The sequence below is a fragment of the Balaenoptera ricei genome, chromosome 7 (assembly GCF_028023285.1).
Source record: "Balaenoptera ricei isolate mBalRic1 chromosome 7, mBalRic1.hap2, whole genome shotgun sequence".
Lineage (NCBI taxonomy): Eukaryota > Metazoa > Chordata > Mammalia > Artiodactyla > Balaenopteridae > Balaenoptera > Balaenoptera ricei.
The window spans coordinates 1,367,890-1,389,659 of NC_082645.1; the positions used below are offsets into that span (position 1 = coordinate 1,367,890).

Consider the following 21,770-nt stretch of genomic DNA (forward strand, 5'->3'; position numbering starts at 1 on the left):
AACAGGTTAAGTCACTTTTACGACACCAGAATTACTCCTAGCCACACAGCCTTCCATGTATCTTGCTTATCTAGCTACCTTAAGAAACTTCCGGCAGAATACATACTAGTAAGTTAACAGGAACAGAGGAGTCACAGAAGCAAAAGATGGCTGTGCCCAAATTAACATTGTGGAGTAACAAATGGATGCACAGTATCAGACCTAAAACCCTCAGAGCATCCCAGATCCACTGGCAAGATCATCTCTACTGTAATGACAGATGTTTCAGAGGCAAACTTCTCTTACAAAACAAGCAAACTTCTGATTATTTGGCTTACATTTGTCCGCTTACAGCAATCAAATTTCAGATATTAATACAGCTGTGAATTCTCAAATTAACACAATAGTACCATAACTTGGGACCCTAGAAGGGTAGGAACAGAATGTGCTACTTTTCCAATGTAAAGACCCCTAAATCAGCCTATCATAAACAAACTGGTACATGAGATTAGCATGTGTCACCAAGTTTCTCTCATGTGTGGGGTTTATTAATCCTTCATCTGGGTAAATGCGGTTAATGAATCCTACTGCATCCCAAGAAAGCACAGACTGCTGAATCAAGAATTCTCCATAACCAAAGCTCTCATTTTTCTTAGCAAAGACATCTTAAAAATCACCTAGCTATTTAAGCACAGTAGTAAGTGAGAAACAATTGCTTTTTGTTTAGATAAAATTTGGGAACGGTGAAATATCTTGACAGTAGAACTGTCTCCCTTTAGAGACATTACCATGTTTTTAAAAATCCTTATTTATTTCCATAGTAAACGCAAAACCTAAAATATCTAATCAACCAAGGGTACTTTGAGAGTACATAATAGTCATGCATATGTAAGCAGTGGTTTATTTCTAAGATTAGTTAAGGAATAAAAATCAGTGACTTAAATTCTCAAATATAACCAAAAAATGTGCTTAAAATGTTTTAAGGCAAGACATTTGGTAACTAACAAACACATTTCAAATTTGGTTATCTGAATAGTCATTTCCTTTAAACCATCTGAAACTCGTCATTTCTTTAGTTCAAAGAGGATAGGCCAGAAAAGTAACGTATCCTACATAATTATAATCTGTTCGCACAAAGTAGTGTAAGCACCCCTTATGACATTCTGCATGAAACCATGTATCATGGTAGAAATTTTCTCTTGACGCTTAAGAACTCTAACAAGATTGAGTCTGCATACACAGAGGAAGATCAAGATGCACTTGTAACTGTTTTCAAGGATAAACCTTGGGGTGACTACACAACTTTTCAGTATTTAAATACCTGCAACAAGAAATGAACCTCAGGGTTAAACAAGAAAAAGGAACTAGGACATTTTGCAAGGTCTCACCACTCAAGGATATTACCATCAGTTTATTTGGTAAAGTAAGCCTCTGAGAATGTTTCTGTGAAAAAACCACTCCTTTGCTTTGGTTCTAAAAATATTGTATTTTAATATAGCTAAGGCAAATATTTAGGGGGCACAGCTCAATATTGAAAAATTAGTTGAAAGAGGTAGAAGTAAAGCCTTTCTATGTAATGTGCTTCTGCATAAAGGTAACATATCTATGATCTTTGATCTAGGGAAAACACAACTTAAAAATGAATCACTCTTTTATAGGACGTTTAAAGATAATGCTTTTTAATAGTTCAAATATTTTTAAAAATCTCATCAAAAATGTATCACCTTAACAGTACTTTGCACATGTGGAATTTCATACCTAAATTTGATACTATTTTGGTTTATTTATGGCTACTTACAAGAAGACTCAGTAATAATGTCCATTCATTGGAGTCTTTTTCTTTGGTTGAGCCTATTGGGACCAGGCTGATGAACTACTTTATGCAAATGAGATGGTTAAATTCATGGCAATATGAATTATAAGGGTTCTCATTTAATGGAAACGAACCTAAAAGAAATTCCATATTTTATCCCCATTGTGGTTTACGGAAGCTAATATCCTGTTCAGAGGTTGAAGAGTTTGAATAGCTCACACAATCCTGTAAAAATTACAACTGGCTGCCCTTTAATAAATAAAGTCATTGTAAAGAATTACATTTACAGAGTGAAAAGTGAATACATAGCATTTCAAATTCAATTTTGGAAGTACTAATAAGTACTGACCCATAACAATATACACTAGCTACCTTTTTAACTGTCCATCATTAGCACCAATAAAGATTCAACAAAATTACCTTTATTCTCACATCTCAAAACAATTCTGCAAATTCTTAGTGAAGTATAGTCACAGACCTTAAATATTCACATTGTTTTCTATGTCATACTGAAAATAAGTTCACTACTTTTCTGCATATTCTTTACAAAATCTTATTAAAATTCCTGGTATTATCAACCCAATTATACAGTAGCACAACCACCCTACGTCGTTTCACATGATAGCTCCTTAGAGGTTTCACATCTAAATTACCAAGAACAAAACCCTTCCCTCCCTCATCTTGCACTCATCTTAATTCTATACTAGTCCTTGGATTATGTACCACTGTAAAAGTATAACTGTATCAAAATTACCATGTTTATGGATACAATAATATGCCATACAGAGTAACAAAGTTACATGTGATGACAAAGATTACTAAAGTTATGCCAGACAAGAACAAAGTCAGGACATGCTAGCTAGGCAAAGTCCCTAGAAAGAGGATCCTAGTATCCTAAGTTCAAATAACATTGACCAAATAATGAACAATTATCTTAAAAAAAAAAATTATAAAGCTACTGGCAGATCAGGTAATTGCTAAATAAGAGTAGAGCACGAGATTAAACTCTCTAATATTTACAACTGCAACATACTTGAGTAAAATTACAATTGTGCACATATCAGTGGCTTTGTAACAAAAATAATTCATATACATAGAGGAAAAATTAAGACAGTTTTCAATTCAACAGAAGTTGAATTCAACCTATCTCAAAGATACTCAACAGCTCAAAGATTTACCACAGAATTGAAGATTAGCTGATAAACCAGAGCCATGTTATCGGCATTTAAGACAAATTTTAAACAAGTTAAAGTCTATCATTTGTTCCGAAGTCAGAAGACTGTGCAAACTTGACTTCAACAGGAATATACTGAGATGTGCAAACAAATGTAAAACCTCCACTAGCTGTTTACCTGGAGGCTTACCTTTTTTTTTTCTCAGTGAGCTTCCTGTTAACAACCATAAGCTATAAATACAGGTACAATGCACAGTCAATGATTTTTTGTTTTATTTATTGTTAGAATATAAAAGAACTGAAGAGCAATAAGTTTAATTTTATTTTTATACGGAAGACTGCATTTACCTGAAAAAGAAATACGGCATCACACACAAACGCGCTTCAGGGGAGAAGTATGTTTCAGAACACGGTGTCCTTCTGAACGCTGAAGGACAAGCGATTCCTGTTTACTGTTCAGATACGTAGTGTTCAAGTTCTCTATTTAAGAAAAAGACTTACTAATTCTTCACTAATGTAAGTTTTTGTGAATTTAGTTTTCAAATCACAGTCATCTACATAACCATTATTAACAGCTCTGTGTTTATAGTACTGCAACAAGCCAACAAACACTTAAATGCACTTCACATCAAGAGTATGTAAACTTTATTTTTTCCTCTTCAAGCCTTCAGAAAATTAGGGGCTATTTCAGCAGCCAATCTGGTCAGAACCTCTGAAGGCAGAATCAGTGCCTCACAGTGTAAATGACCATCTGTGGCACTGCATACCCATCTGGTAGTGAAGTGTCCCCCTTCAGTGGCTTCCAGTAAGGCCTAGAGTTTAAGGTTAACATGAAAAAGTGCCACCTTTGTTTTAGATTAGTGATGGACTCTGACAAGATAAAATAAAGTTATTCTGTATATTGTTATACTTACAAGCAGCTCCAATCCTGAGTATTTATGGTAATATCTAAACATACAAAAATGTATGTACATTTTTCTCCACTTTCTTGTAAACAGTTGTCAGTATACTGTTTTATCCCTTTATCATTGAAACATGCAAATCATACATACGAGTATAAATACACAAAAGAAAACAATTTACACTCATTCAAAAGCCAAGCAACAACAAAAAATAGCTACAGTATTCAAATTATAAATAAACAAATGCTTGAGGCATCTTATATTCCTAGAAGCAGCCAGCCATTCACCCTAATGTTCTTAGCTGCAATTGTAGAAATACTGAGTTTTGCACCTTCCATGCTTTTACAGTATTTATAACACTATCATATGTGGAGATAAAGACTTGTTTACTATAATCTCTTCTTTTCAGAATGAAGAATAAAGCAGCACTTACAAATATTGAAGCAGTGGCAGTAACAGCAGGTGTTACCACTGCTAGATCAGGAGGAAGTTTTCCATTCTAACAATTTTTAAATTAAAAAAGGAAAGGAAAAGTGGACCTAAACAAGTGATCACATGTTCATTCCTTGGGCACTTAGCAGCGAGTCCAGCATGTCGAATGTGTCTTTGTAGTCCATATGCTGGCTGTGTGCACTGAACTCGTGATTGACCTCAGGACCGTTGGTCTCCACTGGCTTCTTGTCCAGTTTCACGAGGGTGCTGAGATGTCCGTAGCCCACCTGGTATGTGACAGGGGGAGGAGGGGGTAAGGGATGGTTAAAAACAGAGTTGTGAGAGGATACATACTGCTTAACAGAGGAGGAAGAACTAGATGAACTACCTGAACTTTTGGAACTTTTGCTCATTTTGGAGTGATGGTTGTGAGAGGCATCACTGATATGCAGCTTCTTCCTTGAAGAGCTGGAACTAGAGGAAATGCCATCACTGCTCAGGCCAACAGGACTCCTCAGCACAGGGGGTGGTACCCCCTCAGCACTGTGCTTGCTGCCACCACTGCCGCTGCCACTGTGCGAGTGGGCGTACTTGTGAGCGCCGGGGTGGTGGCGGCTGGCAGGGTGCTCCTTGTGCTTCTCCTTGTGGTCCCTGCTAACATGCGGGCTTGAATGCTTGCTCTTCCCACTGCCTTCATCAGAAGAGCTGTGTCTTTCTGAGGAAGAAACTTTTATCTTCATTTTCAGTTCTTCTTTACTGACACTTTTATCAGTGGGTGGTATTGGAATCCGTAATTTCAGCGATCCACTCTTTTCCTTCTTATCTGCCATGTATTTGTCAGGCTTTTCAGCATTCGCAATGGGAATTTTCATTTTAATGGGAGAGGTTACAGAACTGCTGCTGGCTGCCTGGGACTGCACGTGTTTGTGTTGCTGTTCTACCTGGGCAGCTATATAATGATCCCTTGCATCCAGATCAAGGGTTTCTAGCTTACGTTTTTCTCTATATTTATCTAAAGACATTTTCTGAGGAATTACTCCAGGAGTAGCAGAAATTGGCCCATGGTGTTTACTGCTTCCTGCTTTATGAGTATAATCTTGCTTAATAGAAGAATGGTCAGCAATTTTGTCAGGTCTGTGATGTAATCCTGAATGCAGTGATACAGAAGGTCCCTGCTGGAAGTTGATGCTGTATTGGCTACCAGACAAAGATGTCTCCTGCTTCTGTGAATACATCTGTTCTGTCCTTGCCGACTCTTGATGCTGAGGCCATTCTTGGTGTGATGACAAACCGTATGAGGTACTTGGCATTCCTGTTGCTAGCACTGACAAATTATCAGACGCATGGCTGTCTTGAACAGAAATATTTCCTGAATTTAGAGGTACTGGTGCAGGGAATGTTGATGTGGATGGTTTCTGAAAACTTGGGTTGGTAGGCACACCAGTAACACTATCTACTAAAATGGAATTCTGGACCAAAGATGAACCAAGAAGTGGTGTTTCTGATACTTGTCCATCTACTTTTGGTTTCTTAGCCGCCTGATTAGCCTATTTAAATAAAACACAGAAGAAGCAATGACAGCAAAGGAATTTAATACAAATTTCTTTGCTTATAAAAATTCTATATTAAATACATGGAAATAAAATCACCTGGGGTTTCACTTTATGTTGCCAGTAAATACATATCTTATTTAGAGGCATAAAAAGGATATAAATAGTTGAAAGCACTGGTTTTAAATTAGATGCAGACTAAATCCCAGCCCAGCATTTGAGAAAGGAATTTAACTCGTCTAAGCTTTAATTTTCCTGTTTGTAAAGTGAGGAGACTATTTCCACGGTAATCACTATGAGAATTAAATAAGGAATTTACAAAGTATTAATAGCAAAGTCTACTGGGCACCATAGTTGAATAAATTATGAGTGTATGTAGCTTACGATACACTGTAATTACTTACAAATACTGGAAATAAGAATATTTAACCACAAAAATTCAAACGGATTAGCTATGTAGTTAACAAATTGATGTTCTAAAAACCCGCCAATTCTCTTACCCTCCAGTTTCGAATCCTCTTCAACCTACTAGGCGTTTTCTCCAATATTTGTAGAAACTCATGTGTTAGCTCTAAAGATAAAATTCAAATTTAAAACTTAGAAGGTGCCTTTAGATCTAGAATTCTCTCAAGTGGGCAATATTAGAAAGAAAGCTGAAGAGTTCATCTACTTCACTATCACCCTCCTAATTCAACCATCAGCACATACAGAAGTAGACACAGCTCTGAACCGGTATTTTCAAAGATGAATCTTAAAAAAACTTGTTTTAATTAAACAAAACAAAACACTCCTCCCACACCCCCTTGATTTTACATGCTTACTTAGAATCTCTGGAAAATTTAGTCACATTTAAAAAATTCCTTCCAAATGGAAAACCTCTATTAGGCAAACATCATAGTAATAATTGTGATGGGCAAGATCCATCAGTAGATTCTTTAAAATCAGTGGGCAAAAGTTTAAGGAAAAAGAGAATATTTGTATAATCCCAACATACTGTCCTCAAGATATTTATTAATTATAAAGAGAAAATTAGTAACTTTGTGACCTTAACCAAGTGATCATGATTATCATTACCAGCAATACGACATATCAACATGATACCCCATGATAAAATGCACAGTAGGATACAACCCACTTCTGTGGTATTCTTGCCAAAAACGCGTAACTTCACTCTAATAATGGGAAAACATCAGACAAACTCCAATTGAGGAACATTTTATAAAGTAACTGACCATTCTTCTTCAAAGTGTCAAGGACATGAAAGAAAAGGAAAGATTGAAAAACTATCACAGATTGGAAGAGATTAAAGGGGCATGCCAACTAAATGGAACATGGGATTCTAGAATAAAAAAAACTGGGGAAATTTGAGTAAAATCTGTAGTTAATAGTATTATACCAATGTTAACTTCTTGGTTTTGATAATCATGTTATTATTATAGAAGATGTTAACGTTAGAGAAACTGGGTGCAGGGTATAATAGTACAGAATCTGTACTATTTCACAATTTCTTTAGATTTAAAACCATTTCAAAGTTAAATGAAAAAAATTCCTTTTCCTATACCCATAACTTCCTAGCAATCAACACTAGTAACATTATCAGTAAATCACCCTGGTCATATTTTTACAATTTTCCTAAAATTTAGGATTACAATGAGATGACCCACTTTTCCAAAATGGTGTGGTTATGATGAATTATAGTTTTTGACTCCAAAATAGTGTCATTAATAAAGTTATTGGCCACTCTCAATACAAATAATAATATTAGTCAAATGAATTACAATGTCATGTAATATTATTATTATTATTATTATTATTATTTTTTTTCCCAATAGAAATGGCTTCAGAACTGCTCCCAGTTTTATTAGGGTGTGTCGAACTGACATTTGGTGGTGATTGTGTGGTTTTTTTTTTAAATTAATTAATTAATTTATTTTTGGCTGTGTTGGGTCTTCTTTCCTGTGCTAGGGCTTTCTCTAGTTGCGGCGAGCGGGGGCCACTCTTCATCGCGGTGCGTGGGCCTCTCACTGTCGCGGCCTCTCTCGTTGCGGAGCACAGGCTCCAGACGCACAGGCTCAGTAATTGTGGCTCACGGGCCCAGCTGCTCCGCGGCATGTGGGATCCTCCCAGAACAGGGCTCGAATCCGTGTCCCCTGCATTGGCAGGCAGACTCTCAACCACTGCGCCACCAGGGAAGCCCACGTAATATTATTAATGCCAATTTAATAGAGACTAGATTCATGCAAAAACTCGGCACCATTATATGCTCACAAGCTGTGACAACTAATTCCTGCTAAAGTCTCAGGAGCTTTTCGATTCAGTCTGGATGAAAACAATCTAATGTCTGTACTACCATTTCTTCATCTGAAAAAAAAAGACCACTTTTCTACTTGGACACAGCAGTAAATCTAGCAGACACATGCCTTTGGGTCCAAAATTAACAATAAATTGTTTTGACTCAATTTCAGAAAAAATTCAAGTTATAAAAAACACATGAGGGTTTGTTATTAATCATTAAAAAAAACGAAACAATAAAAAAAAAAAAAAAAAAACGAAACAACCAAGCCCTGCCCCCCCCCCCCAACCCTGTTACAGGTAGGCCAAATACAAGCCAACGTTGTTCTGGGGACAGTCATTAAATGAATTATTTTAGTAAACACTGATGCTTCAGACACCATGATAAAATTCAGATACTCTTAATATCTTATACTTTGTTACTTTACTTTTACGGGATCACAATGTGATCCCATAAAAATGTGAGAAAAGGCTGCTACATAATACATTGAAATTTTCAATGTGTTAAGTGTCCAAGATTCCTATTCAGTGGTTCTCCAAATGAATAATGTACTTGAGCCTTTTCAGAATAGAAGCAAAGGGATATTTTGGTGCCTCTTGTTGTGTCAAAAAAAGACTTCACCTATTGATACAATTTAAGAGCAGGATAAAAGGCAGATTACTCGCTTTTTGTGAGCTTTATTTTAGCACCATATATACAAACTATTTTTATTAAGTTTATGCCTATTTTATCTTATCTATTGACTGCTAAAATAAGACGGTGGCATAGGTAACCTAATTTCAAGTCACAGATGGAAAAAAAAAAAGCCCCCACTAGTTTTTTATTTTTAATTTTTATTATTATTTAAAAAATTTTTTTACTGGAGTATAGTTGCTTTACAATGTTTTTTTTTTTGCCCACACCTCGCAGCACGCAGAACTTCCCCAACTAGGGATCGAACCCGCATCCCCTGCAATGGAAGCGTGGAGCCCTAACCACTGGACCTCCAGGGAAGCACCACCCCCCACTAGTTTTTAGAAGATGTTATTTCAACTCACTGAAGATTTCCTACCACTCTGAATAACCTTTAAAAAAACCTCTGGCAATGTAAGGAAAAGAGGATAATCATGCGGCAGTAATACAGCATGAGGTATATAATCCAGGAGAAATTTTTCAGGGAGGAAAAAAAAAAACCAACAAAATCAAGAGACCTAACAAAGAGCATATTTTACCACAAGGGTAGGCAAACTATCACCAGTGGGCCAAATATGACCTGCATCCTGTTTTTGTAAATAAAAGTTTTACTGGAACACAGCCACTCATTTTACAGGTTGCGTATGGCTGCTTTCCAGCTGCGGTGGCAGAGTTGTCTAGGTGCATAGATAGTATAGCCCACAAACCCTAAAATAGTTACTATCTGGCCCTTCACAGAAAAGGGAGCAGACCCTTAAAGAAATTTCTGTCTTAAAGAAGCATCTAAGATATTAATGGAAAACCACATTCCAAAGCCATAGGGGTCTCTCACTTTATATAACGGAAGTCATGTAAATCCAGTTTTCAAATTAGCTTCAATTTTGTAAAGGAAATCAGGGAAAGCCCACAAAAAGAAGCAGAAAACCTAACATACCAGTTTAGATTTATGTATATATTAGGTAAGAAATGTTACCTATCTCCTTCCTGAAATCTAGAGTGCCTGGTTAAAATGTCTTAATCCCCAAGAATCCCCTGCCTCTGGCCTGCTTATTTCTCTACCACAAAAACGTCCTATCAGGAGACCTCCAAATTCCAGGTCCATAATGTACAGAACTTACACTCCCAATCTTTCCTTGTCAACTCATACGTATTAATGCAAGACAACGACACACTTTACCATCAGTGGAACAGAGCAAGGAATATTACCACGAAAATACCTTTAGCTCACTGCTTCACATCTTCTACAGTAAGTTAATACCTGACTTTGTGTTTATACATTTTAAACTCAACAAAATTCGTTTACTTTATTTTTTATTTATTTTTTAAAAATTTATTTATTTTATTTATTTTTGGCTGCATCAGGTCTTCGTTGCTGTGCACAGGCAGCTTTCTCTAGTTGTGGCGAGTGGGGGTTACTCTTCGTTGCGGCGCGCGGGCTTCTCATTGCAGTGGCTTCTCTTGTTGCGGAGTAGGGGCTCTAGGAGCATGGGCTTCAGTAGTTGCGGCACACGGGCTCAGTAGTTGTGGCGCACGGGCTTAGCTGCTCAACCGCACGTGGGATCTTCCCGGACCAGGGATTGAACCCGTGTCCCCTGCATTGGCAGGCGGATTCTCAACCACTGCGCCACCAGGGAAGCCCAAAATTAGTGTACTTTAAATTAGGTATTCTTGTATTATCAACCTGTAGTACTATAAATCATATTTCTTTGAAAAGTCCTGAAAGGGCTTTAGATATTGAGTGGTGGTTAATATATGCTCATTTTTTTCCCCTTTAGGCTAATGAATCCTTATTTTCATCCTGTTCATTTGATCATGTAACTATACTTTTCTCTTTTTAAATAAATTTATTTATTTATTTATTTTTGGCTGTGTTGGGTCTTCATTGTTGTGCGTGGGCTTTCTCTAGTTACGGCAAGCGGGGGCTACTCTTTGTTGCGGTGCGCGGACTTCTCATTGCGGTGGCTTCTCTTGTTGCGGAGCATGGGCTCTAGGCACGCGGGCTTCAGTAGTTCAGTAGTTGTGGCTCGTGGGTGCTGGAGCACAGGCTCAGTAGTTGTGGCGCACGGGCTTAGCTGCTCCGCGGCATGTGGGATCTTCCCGGACCAGGGCTCGAACCATTGCATTGGCAGGTGGGTTCTTAACCACTGTGCCACCAGGGAACCATTGCATTGGCAGGTGGGTTCTTAACCACTGTGCCACCAGGGAAGCCCTGATCACGTAACTAACTATACTTTTAAATTGTACTGCTAAATTGTTAAAATGGAATTACGTCTTTAAAGAGTCTTTATCTTTTCAAAATAGATGAAATGATGTCTGGGATTGGCATCAAAATAACTATGGGGGAAGGAGGATGTTGGATTGGCCAGAACTGATAACTTCAATTGAGCATGAGTATATGGGTACTGAGTATTTTTTCAAACCTATACGAAAGTATTTCAAACCTATACAAAAGTAGATAGAAGTTTTAATCCATAATAAAAAGAAAAAATTTTAATGTAACAAAAAGATTTATTTTCTCTACTTACCATCTAGTAATTCCAGAGTAACTGTAGGATCCACATATTCCCACCAATGTTTTCCATCAGTTGACACGGGAATCTCCCAATTGGACCATTTGCAAGCCAAATGAATGCATACACATGCTATCACTGTTGGTTTATACTGAAGACAGAAGGTTGTAAGATGCAGACTGTTGTGGAGCAGGTTTGAAACGAAGAGTCATAGAAATTCAGATATGTAAAACAAAGAAAAACATTTACCAATAAGATTAGAGCAAAAACAAAATTATAAAGGTTTTCTTTTTCAAGTCTAGAGTATAAAACCTTATTTTATTAAATTAAAAGTTAACATTATAACACTTTTTATGACTATGGTCAAAAAATTTGAACACTAAAAAACCTATATAGATTATGAACATTTTCACACTCTTACTTCCTAGAGTACATTAGTATTTTATTAATACTACTAACATATTAATATTTCTAAATTTTTTTTTACATCTAAATTAAAAGTATTTTTACCTCTCTATAAAAGGAGAGGAAGACAGTATATTTCAACTAATTACTACATACAAGTAAAACGCTTTAAACTTTCTTTGGTGGTATTTTTGTTTCTTTTGTAATGTCATGGCAAAAAACTAAAGAAAAAGCAGAAGACTGTAAAACTGACAAGGTGATTTCAATAACACATCATAATCAGGGATTACCACTTGATGTGGCTTAACAAACATTAATTCTTAAGTAACTCAGACAACTTAAAACCTATCTAGGTAAAACTATCTTCTTCTCAGCAAAGCCACAGAGGAAACTTACCTTTTGCTGAACAGCTTGAAGGCCCAATGTTGTTAAATACTACAAAAATACTACCTCTCTCCTTCCATGACATGCCAAAGACTGGGCATGTAGCATGTCACAGCTAGCCTTTTCTAACCAAAGTTTTAAATTTAAGTGATTTTTTTTGGCCTTGTTGTTCAGAATTTCTAGGGATAGAGGTTAAATCCCAACAACATATACCTAAGAAAATATACTGGCTTTTGCCAATCCAAAGTTTTAAACAAAACTTAACGGTGTCACAAGAAATTAAGGACCACATAAAGATGGTATGGTCCACTCCTCCCCAATGACTCATTTTAAAAACAAATTTAAATCATTACTATAATCAATCTAGAACAAAATTAATATATTAGATGTGAAAGACTTTTAAAAACTATTCTTCCAGTTCAGTTTCAGAATTGATGAAAATGTCTACTGATCAAGCACAAACCCATACCATTCTTTATATGAACTGAAGAGGAAGTTTTTTTTTTTAAAGTAAAAATTATACTTATGCAAATCAAGGCACTGATAGGACGTGACTACTACTAATCTACTACTGGCGGGTATTATCTGGAAAAAAAAACCCAAGTTATATAAATTTTATTTATTAAAAAAGCTTTAATGATTATTTTAAAGTTAAGATTGGATCAATGTGAAATTTTTAAAAATTGTCATTTAACTATAATTGTAAACTAGAAATAGCTTTATACTTACCAAGTTGCTCGAATTTCTACGTTAAGTTTAGCTCTTTGTAATCTTTAGCTGCTATTCAGGCTACCAATTTTAGACTTATGCACTCACAAATCGAGAATATGTCATCAAAAAGCACCACTACACTTCACATTGTGCATTTAACCCCTCTGTGCCAAAAGTCCCTTGTACAATACACCGCAAAGCAGACAGGAAGGTACCACCACAGTAGATGGTCCAGTCTCCTGCTGCAACAAGGGTAAGAGACACATTGAGGGGGCCCTGCATTAAAGGAAGCTATAGTGTGCTACAACAGTGCAACAAAGAGGGTCAGGATAACAACCTGTTGGTAGCCATGAAATAGGATGTCTGTGCCAAATCCTTGCTTGCTGTAAGAAAAGAAAAAAAAAACGAAGACAATACTATCAGCTTTAACATGCTACCATCGAAAAGTTCTCAACACAACAAAAACTTCAAAGATTTGTACACAAAAAGTAAATTTTACTTACTACTTACAAATATCACAAGAGCGCCATCATTTTCTATACTACTGAAAATCTTCAACAACATTCACTCAAATGTTTCTTGCTATCCCCCAAAGATCTGAGAAACAAGCCGATTTGCTTTTAGCTAGCCAGTTACAAGGGCTAAACTTGTTACTAAGTTAAGCATCTAGTCAGCTAAAAGTTGCAATAAAGCATTCTCCTGGATTTAAAAAAAAAAAAAAAAAAGAAGAAGAAGAAGAAGAAAAGATTTTGAAGTCTAATACAAAATACAAAGAGTTGCCTGCCAGACTTAATCCTCAGTCATCATATTTAAGTTGGTTTAAGTACTTCCACCAAAAGATAAAAACAAAAACAAACCCCCAACCCCCAAACTCAGAGAGGACAAACTGCTCAGTTTTTCATCATGCTACTAAGCATCAACAGAGAATAAACAACCTAGAAACATCATAAGGATGTAGATATAGAAAACACCACTGTATTATTTTTAAATTATATAATCCAGTTAACCATAACGTTAGAAAAGATACAAGTACTCTAGAGGGAATCAGGATGCTTCAATACTGGTCCTCAATAGAAAAGCAATTTTTAACAACTAGCTTCTTGAAACACTGAAATTGAAAACAGTTCCCCTCTCCCTTCTTCTGCTTCTTATTCTTCCCAACAGGGATGCTTCTGCTATAGTCTCCCCCTCTTCCCCAGTTACATTCATAATCACTGACATACCTTTCCTCTCTGCTCACCTAGGATCAGTTCACCTCAGCTCACCCCCTCTAACAGGTCTCAAATTCCTTTCCCTCTCCTATTTTTATTTGTGGCACCTGTAATTCCCCGCTGCCCCATGTGGATCATCAACATAAAGGTTTACAAAAGGGATTTGGGTTTAGCAGAGTTGTGCTAAGGAAGAGTATCAAAGCATCAGATGTCTTGGAGGCAGTGTGACTTAAGTATGGCATTCTTTCCTGGTGGGGAGGGAAGGAGAAATCACAGAAATGAAAGGTCCCTGTAAAATGACATCAGCCAATCCTGCAGCAAAGTAGCATAATAACTTTCTCATCTCCAGAGGTCAGGGGCAGGGGAGAACTTCAAAGAACTCAAACCTTTTACCCTCACCTCCACCCACGAAAGAATCAAAACATACAGAAAAGTAAGTAAAAGTAAGTTTAAATTGCTATTGCAGTTTTCACCTCAGAATATGTAAATTCAATAACCCATTAAAAGTCATTGAAACAGAGAAGAATGTAGGGAAAATGTTCTTTTGTTAGCTGAAAGTGGTTTTAGGGGCAAAGGAAAAAAATATACCTAACACGAAAGAACATTTTAAAAGTGGAGTAAGATGCAAATTACAGTTACTTGAAATGTTAGTCAGACAAAATGATGTTAAACACATATGAGAGTCGTACTAAAATTTAAGAATTGGTCACATTTTAAACATTAACAACAACAACAACAAAATCAGATTTAAATATTTTGCTTTGGATGATACATCAAATTCATAGTTTTTGTAAATGTTTAAATTTTACTATTCAATTTTGCAAAATAAATGGACTTTAATGTCTCTAGCTTCTTTAGATAGGATTTAAGAGAAGCTGACTCAAATTTCACAATAGTAAGCTGAAAATTCAGTTTCATTTCCTACTAAGAGAGTGTGTGTGTGTGTGTATATGCACATACACCTACATATTTTTTAACCTATATTTAATATCTTCAACATCTTTCTTTTCAACTTAAGGCAAATTATATGGCTCTCCATTATTTAAACAAAACAGCTTACCCTTTCAAGTTTTCAGGAAAACAGAACTTCTCTAAAGCTCTATTTCTTAATCCAACATCTACACTAGTTATCTATACAATTTTATACTACACTGTAATACTGAGAATGAGAAAGTGCTATAAAATATATAACCATGAAGAATAGAAACCAAAATTAAATATGTTCTAGTTTAGTTTATAAATGATAACATTTGCTTTTAGGATTAAAAAAATATAAATGGGATTTTTATTAGTCCATTTCTTAACAATGACAACTGTGGTACCAGACAACAGGTTTGTCTGTTTTAATATGTAGCCATTAGCATAGTAATAAAACCTTAACCTCGGTATAAAGTGAATTCAATTTAGAATGAATAAGAGAACATTTAGGTGAACACTAGAAACAAGGCCTTCAAAAGTCTTACCCATTTTGTTTAGAATAAACCTAAACAAGTCTGGTGGTAAAGGAATGAAACTGCAAAATTTCATTTTCAAAAAGAAGTATCAGAAAAAGGCACACTAAAGGTTCCAAGTGGTTGCTACTAGTGTGTAACACTTCACATGGTAAACAGGAAAGTAGAAGTAGTACTGCATGCATCTGTGTGAAAAATTATTTCTAGAGATACAACGATAGATACATAGGATTCATTAACAAGAGTAGAAAAAATATATACCACATGCTTTATAAGGAGTAAAGAAAACAATACAAAAACTTTGTACTCCTGTTTATAAAAGGTTTAATAAGTATATCACATGCTGTTATATATCATGCTATATAATAATTTCATTATACACAAAAAGGAAACCATTTTTAGTAATGCTAAAGAACTTTGAAAAATGTATTAAATCAATTCTGTTCAAACGAACATGGGCAAAACATTTCCCAAAATGACAAATCCGCTAAGAAAGGCAATTTTTATCTGAAAGATTTGAAGCTGACCTCCAAATTCTTAAACCGTAATCACTTTTCAGGAAGTCAATCAAAGTTTGACATAAATGGGAAATTAGTACTATTTTCTGCACCTATATGTTAAATTTGGCCTACATCTTAAATACTAACTGAATTGGGATGGGCATAGCCCAATGGGGAAGTAGAAAGAGTCCTAATATTTGCAAGCCCGCTAATTTTTTAGAGAAACAAGACTCTCACCTAAACTTAAAGGAAGCTAATTCACCAGGAAGAACCAAATATAGAAGTAGATGAATAGGTAGGTGTAGAACACTGAAAAATAATGCTTCAAAATGACATTTCTGCCATTTTAATAAAACTCAAGAAAAGGCTAGAAGAACAAAATAGCATTCAATTATCAATTCTAGACAATAAAAAGCATTAAAACTTAATTGAAAAGTTTCGCTTACCTCTTACTAACTGGGTACATTTCACCACATCTGTGTGTGGGTGTTCAATGGTGATCTCAAAACCTGAAATGAAAAGCACTTTTTTTCCCAATCACTTACCACTATAATACTTGCCTGAGAAATGCCACTCATCACATAACCATAAACGTATATTTTTCATTATTAAAAAAACTCAAAGACAAGTTTCTCATCACTGACATGTTTATTATACCCCCAATCATAAGAAATAATATCTTCTCAAATATAGTGTTCCAATTATGAAAACTGACAAAGTTATTTAGAGATAAGTAATATTTATTCAAAATTCTCAATTACAATTAGTTTGAGACTATCCTCAAGTTAAAAACAAACTAAAATCATGACAAATACAATTATTAAGCTTGCCCCACGGTTTAAGCAGGGAATTCAACTAGTAACATATTTCTTAAATATATTCCAACTCTTTCAGAAGATGTGAAAAGAACATTTTTCATAAATATAACCTTTGGGCCACAGTGGGAGAAATGACCTTTTAAATATGGTCCTCTTATTTTCTCACTGTGCCTTAAATCAATGGGTTTCAGTTAGCTTATAACTACATTTCATTACTAATAACAATGAAATTGTTAAGGCAAGTGAACGTTATAGGCCTCAAGATTAAATCAGTTTCTAAAACTAAAGACGACATGTTGAAAAGCTATCATGTCCAGTCAACCCCTTAGGTAGGGCAGGGTTTTTCCGTTTCCTTTTTTTTTTTTAAAGTGGAGGTCGTTGTATGGTGCCTTCAGCAGTACTAAAGGAATAACATCCTAATAAACAGATTATCTGGATTTATAAAGTTATTGTGTGGTCTCTTCATATTTCTACTGTTATTAAACCTGCAAAATCCCACTTTAACAAAAGCCATAGTTATATCTTGTAAATTCTAATGCTCCCCTTAAAATAATGCTATTCATTCTCTGCGTTTAAGAATCTTGTCATCAACAATATGAATACGATACATTGATTTTATATGATAAAATAACTTTTAAAATGTTATTTTCCTTCAACTTTCATTATTTGTAAAATTTCATATTTATATAATAAAATGGTAACATGCTAAATAATTGGATTTGGAAGGAATAAAAAGATTCTCACTTTTATTTTTATATATTTATATTATAAAAACTTTCAACAAGTTATATGTGTTTCAAACAACCTACTTTTGTAATAAAAAGAATCTGTCATGATGGAAAGCTATGATTATTAGACTTCTATTCAACATTTGGGAATGGAGTATAAATAAGATAAAAATAACTACCATAATAAATAATGATTATTTATGAAACACTATGTGGCAATTTTTTAAAAAAACAACCTTTCATCTTCAAATTCACAATGCTAAAGCTACATTATTATTCCACCTTGCACATACAGAATGGCGGTACGAAAGGTAAAGGAACACTGACCAAGTTTAGAAAGCAAGTAAAGAGGCCTACATATTTAAGCGCAGATCTCCATAAAGCCTATGTTCTTCCCACTACACCCTCCTAGGTTCTTCCAGAAGTAATATATGACTGTACACAGTCAAAACCTGCTTAGGGCTCAACCTCCTCATGAGTAAAGTAAAAGATTAGAATAAATGATTTTTACAGATACTTAAGTTGCATAAACCTTGCAGACAATATAACTTTCAGACAAGGACGATCAACATTTAAATAACGACTATGTCACATTTAAAATGCTGTGATAGGGACTTCTCTGGTGGCACAGTGGATAAGACTCCGTGCTCCCAATGCAGGGGGCCTGGGTTCGATCCCTGGTTAGGGAACTAGATCCCACACGCATGCTGCAACTAAGAGTTCGCATGCCACAACTAAGGAGCCTGCCTACTTCAACTAAGGAGCCCACCTACCCCAACTAAGACCCAGTGCAACCAAATAAATATTTAAAAAAATAAAATAAAATGATGTGATAAATTCATAAGCTCTAGTACAGCAGGACTGCTATGTATGTTTATACATATTATAGTCATACACAATAGCCCTAAAGGACCATTTTATTCCCCAATGCAAATCCAAAATGAAGCACAGTGTCTCAACTATCTGAAAATATAAGAAATCACATTGAAGGCTATGTTTGCCTTTCAATTAAATGCTAATAAACAAAATTAAATTTTAAAAAATGGCTTCCTTAGAACCAGGCAATACTATTCTGGAACCAAACCTTATTTTCAAATGAAACTTTCTTCAATGATAAAATTATTCCAGAAATCTTTTCCTTTATTTAGAATACTGCATTGAAGAACACACACACAAATAATACCTGACATAAGTACATACCTAGGGTTTGTAGCATTATGGTTTCAAGTAAAACCAGTTCTTGAGTCTGCTGAAGGTAAGCCTGCCAGGTAAAAATAATAATATTAAAATGCTTAATAAACATAACACTACTAGACTATGGGACTGTTAAATCTCATGAGTATTATAGATTCATTACGAACTACTACAAGGTAGTTTGGAAATATGAAGAAAATAAAACTGAGGGTGATAGAGAAAACCTATTTTCTGTGATAATTCTAAATTCAATTACATCTAATACAGGAAACTCTAAATTCAATTACTTCTAATACAGGAAATGTAAACAAAGCAAAACAAAACAAAACAAAAACCAATCTAAAAATAATAATATGAAAGGGGGTAGGTTAATTGAAAAAAGACATCTCCAGTCTGTAAGGTAAAACTTTACCCAGGCATTGGTGCTTCAGGACTCATTAAGGACAGGAAGCGCCAACCCAAGTAAGATTAAATTCAAACTGGCCTTTAAAGAAAAGGATTCATCAACTCACTCTAGGATATTTCATGTGGTAATTCCTTGACTGTCACAGTAGGTCAGTGCGTTATTTTTTAGAATTAAATTCCTCTCTTCAGAAAAGACAAAATAAAACAATCCCTCAAACCCCTAGATCAAAAGAAAAAATTTTAGCTATAAAATACCAAAACAATGTACCATACACCTGTGGGGACAAAAATAGACGGTCTTCTCCCTCAACTTCAATAAATCATTGCCCTAATGTAATTACTCGGGGAATAAAAGGTAGGAAAACTTTCCTGCCAGCTCATTCTTATATCATGACAATTGACTAAGGTGATAAGAAAACTATATTATATATAAATATTCATTTCTGTAAGGACATATTGCTAAACTTAGAGTGAAAGCACCTTTAATTTTATTTATGCCCATTTTGAGATCACTGAGCTGAATTTTAAAACATAGATTTTTCTATTATTTGAACAATACCCTAAGCATTCACAAGAAATAATTCTGAATTTGTAAAGTTAATAGAAACTATAAGAAGTAACTTTAAATAATCATACATTCTCTATTATTGAATGGCTACATTAATATTTTAGTCCCTTAAAGCCAACATGTAGGATAAAACCTGTCATTAATAAAATCAGATATATTTAATTTGGACCTTAAACTTGATCCAAATCAAACTGAATTAATACAGTCTGGTAGACATTCAGTAGTTAACAGTTCCTGATAAAGCAACTCACTTACATAGGAGTGCTAGAAAAAGGATTTCAAAGGCCCAGAATGCTAGCTTCTGTTTTAAGATGTCAGAACATTTAAAAATGGTGTTTTCAAACAAGGTCTATTGAAACATTGGTGATGAACAAGCTGTTTGTAAACCAGTATTACTCTTTAGGAAAACAAAAATAATTTCAAAATGACACTCATGAAAGCATGGTAAAATAAATCTTTATGTATCAGAGAATAGTAGTAGCATCCACGCATTAATAAAGGAACACTTCTATAAAAAGAGTAATTACTGGTCTAGAGATAAATCCAGAGGTTTTTCTATTCCCTCATTTGCCAACAATTTAAGAAAATTATATATCTCTGGTCTTAAATACACCCAAACGATGGCGGTGATATGACATACCCTCTACATATATCACAGGTTTGCTGTGAGGATAAACAAAATGTGAAACACTTAAAAAGTACCTTTGAATCAAAGCTTTACATGATGCAGAATGACAATGAAATTCATGAACATAACATGAAATATGTTTCTGTCAGATCACTTCCTGGTATTACATTCCTAAGTCGTAATAGTAATAAGCAGCATTGGAAGGCAACACTAATTGAATTATATTTTTATTAAGTCTAAATAATGAAAAGGTTTCAAAACCCAAAACATCCAATTTTTACATACATCACACTTAGTATCCAGCAGTGGCTCTAGGGGATGAAGACAAGCATGTGCTACTTTGATAACATGTTCAAGTTTTCGAGCCTGTTCTTCTACTTTTGCAGCCAAAAATAATGCAGTAGGTGATATTATCTGTGGAAAAGATAAAATTTGGTGATTTAAAAACAAATAAATTTTGGAAACACCTTCTACTTTCTAAGGGGGGGGACATGCAAGAAAGGAATGCAATATTAATAGTATGAACTGAAGTTGGGCTATGACGAGATTAAATTTTTAAAAAGTTATTCATTAGATAGAACTAGTTACCTCAGTCTATAAAATCTGTTTTACTTGTTTTGCAAGTAGAATTCTAAAAGGAAAAAGACTTATACTTTAGCTAAAAGAAAGTTTAAATAATATTAACACACATTGTGGAGGTAAAGGAAAAAACTCAAGCAAAATAATGAAGTCAAAGCTTTAAAAAAAAAAAAAAAGAAAGAAAGAAAAAAGAAAAAAAAGAAAAGTGGGTAAAGTATACCCAGATTTTCCCTCTTTTGAGGCAGTCACCACTTACTAGGATTCTTTTAATCAATGCTTCATTTTGTGGCTAAGAGCTATACAATCTTGCTCAAGAGAGAAAAAGAACAAGAATCTACAAGGCAAAATAAGAGGATTCTGAACATGAAACTGCTACTTAATATCTCTATTACTTCAATACAGCAATATTAAAAGTAGCTAAAAAACCAGGAAATATAAACATGTAAGACAAACCAATAGAGTAGAAACCTTTCTAACTGGAGATGAAAAAAGTAACTTTTGTTTTTTTAGCTTTAGTAAGTTATGTTCTTGGGATAGAAATATAAGAACATTGCACTATAGAGATATTGACTAAAAGAACAACAATTCTGAGCAAATATTTATCCAAAAACTTAGTAGTAAACCAAATAATTGCTGACTCAGAAAACTGGCATAATTTAAATTCAAATAACATTCTAGGAATACATACAAAAAATATGTCATGAAAAGATAATTTCTAAACATCAAGATTCAGGTACATTATTTTTCAAGAGATGAATATCTGAGTCTAACTGCATCTGAGGGGTTATCAATCACTATACAGAAACAATGCCAAAAGAAGGAGGGGAGGAGAGAGAGGGGGGCATAAATCAAGCTACATGATT

At 34.8% G+C, this 21,770-nt stretch overlaps 1 protein-coding gene across 8 annotated transcripts in view; it reads right to left on the reverse strand.

Moving 5' to 3' along the window:
• Positions 1 to 2,020: 2,020 nt before the first annotated feature.
• CCNT2 (cyclin T2) overlaps positions 2,021 to 21,770 on the reverse strand; it is a 51,124-nt gene continuing 31,374 nt past the window's right edge. For 2 of the 8 annotated variants that reach the window (XM_059927604.1, XM_059927603.1), the window contains 8 exons: positions 20,614 to 20,742; positions 18,734 to 18,794; positions 16,434 to 16,496; positions 13,163 to 13,208; positions 11,341 to 11,504; positions 6,351 to 6,421; positions 4,689 to 5,847; positions 4,424 to 4,587 (listed from right to left, as the gene is read on the reverse strand). In XM_059927604.1, coding sequence (XP_059783587.1) covers positions 4,520 to 4,587; positions 4,689 to 5,847; positions 6,351 to 6,421; positions 11,341 to 11,504; positions 13,163 to 13,208; positions 16,434 to 16,496; positions 18,734 to 18,794; positions 20,614 to 20,742 — 1,761 coding nt within the window. In that variant the 3' untranslated portion in view covers positions 4,424 to 4,519. Of the gene's footprint in view, positions 5,848 to 6,350; positions 6,422 to 11,340; positions 11,505 to 12,843; positions 13,209 to 13,328; positions 13,521 to 16,433; positions 16,497 to 18,733; positions 18,795 to 19,239; positions 19,353 to 20,613; positions 20,743 to 21,770 lie in introns of those variants that run through there. The other 6 variants (XM_059927602.1, XM_059927601.1, XM_059927605.1 and 3 more) reach the window with 5 other exon arrangements.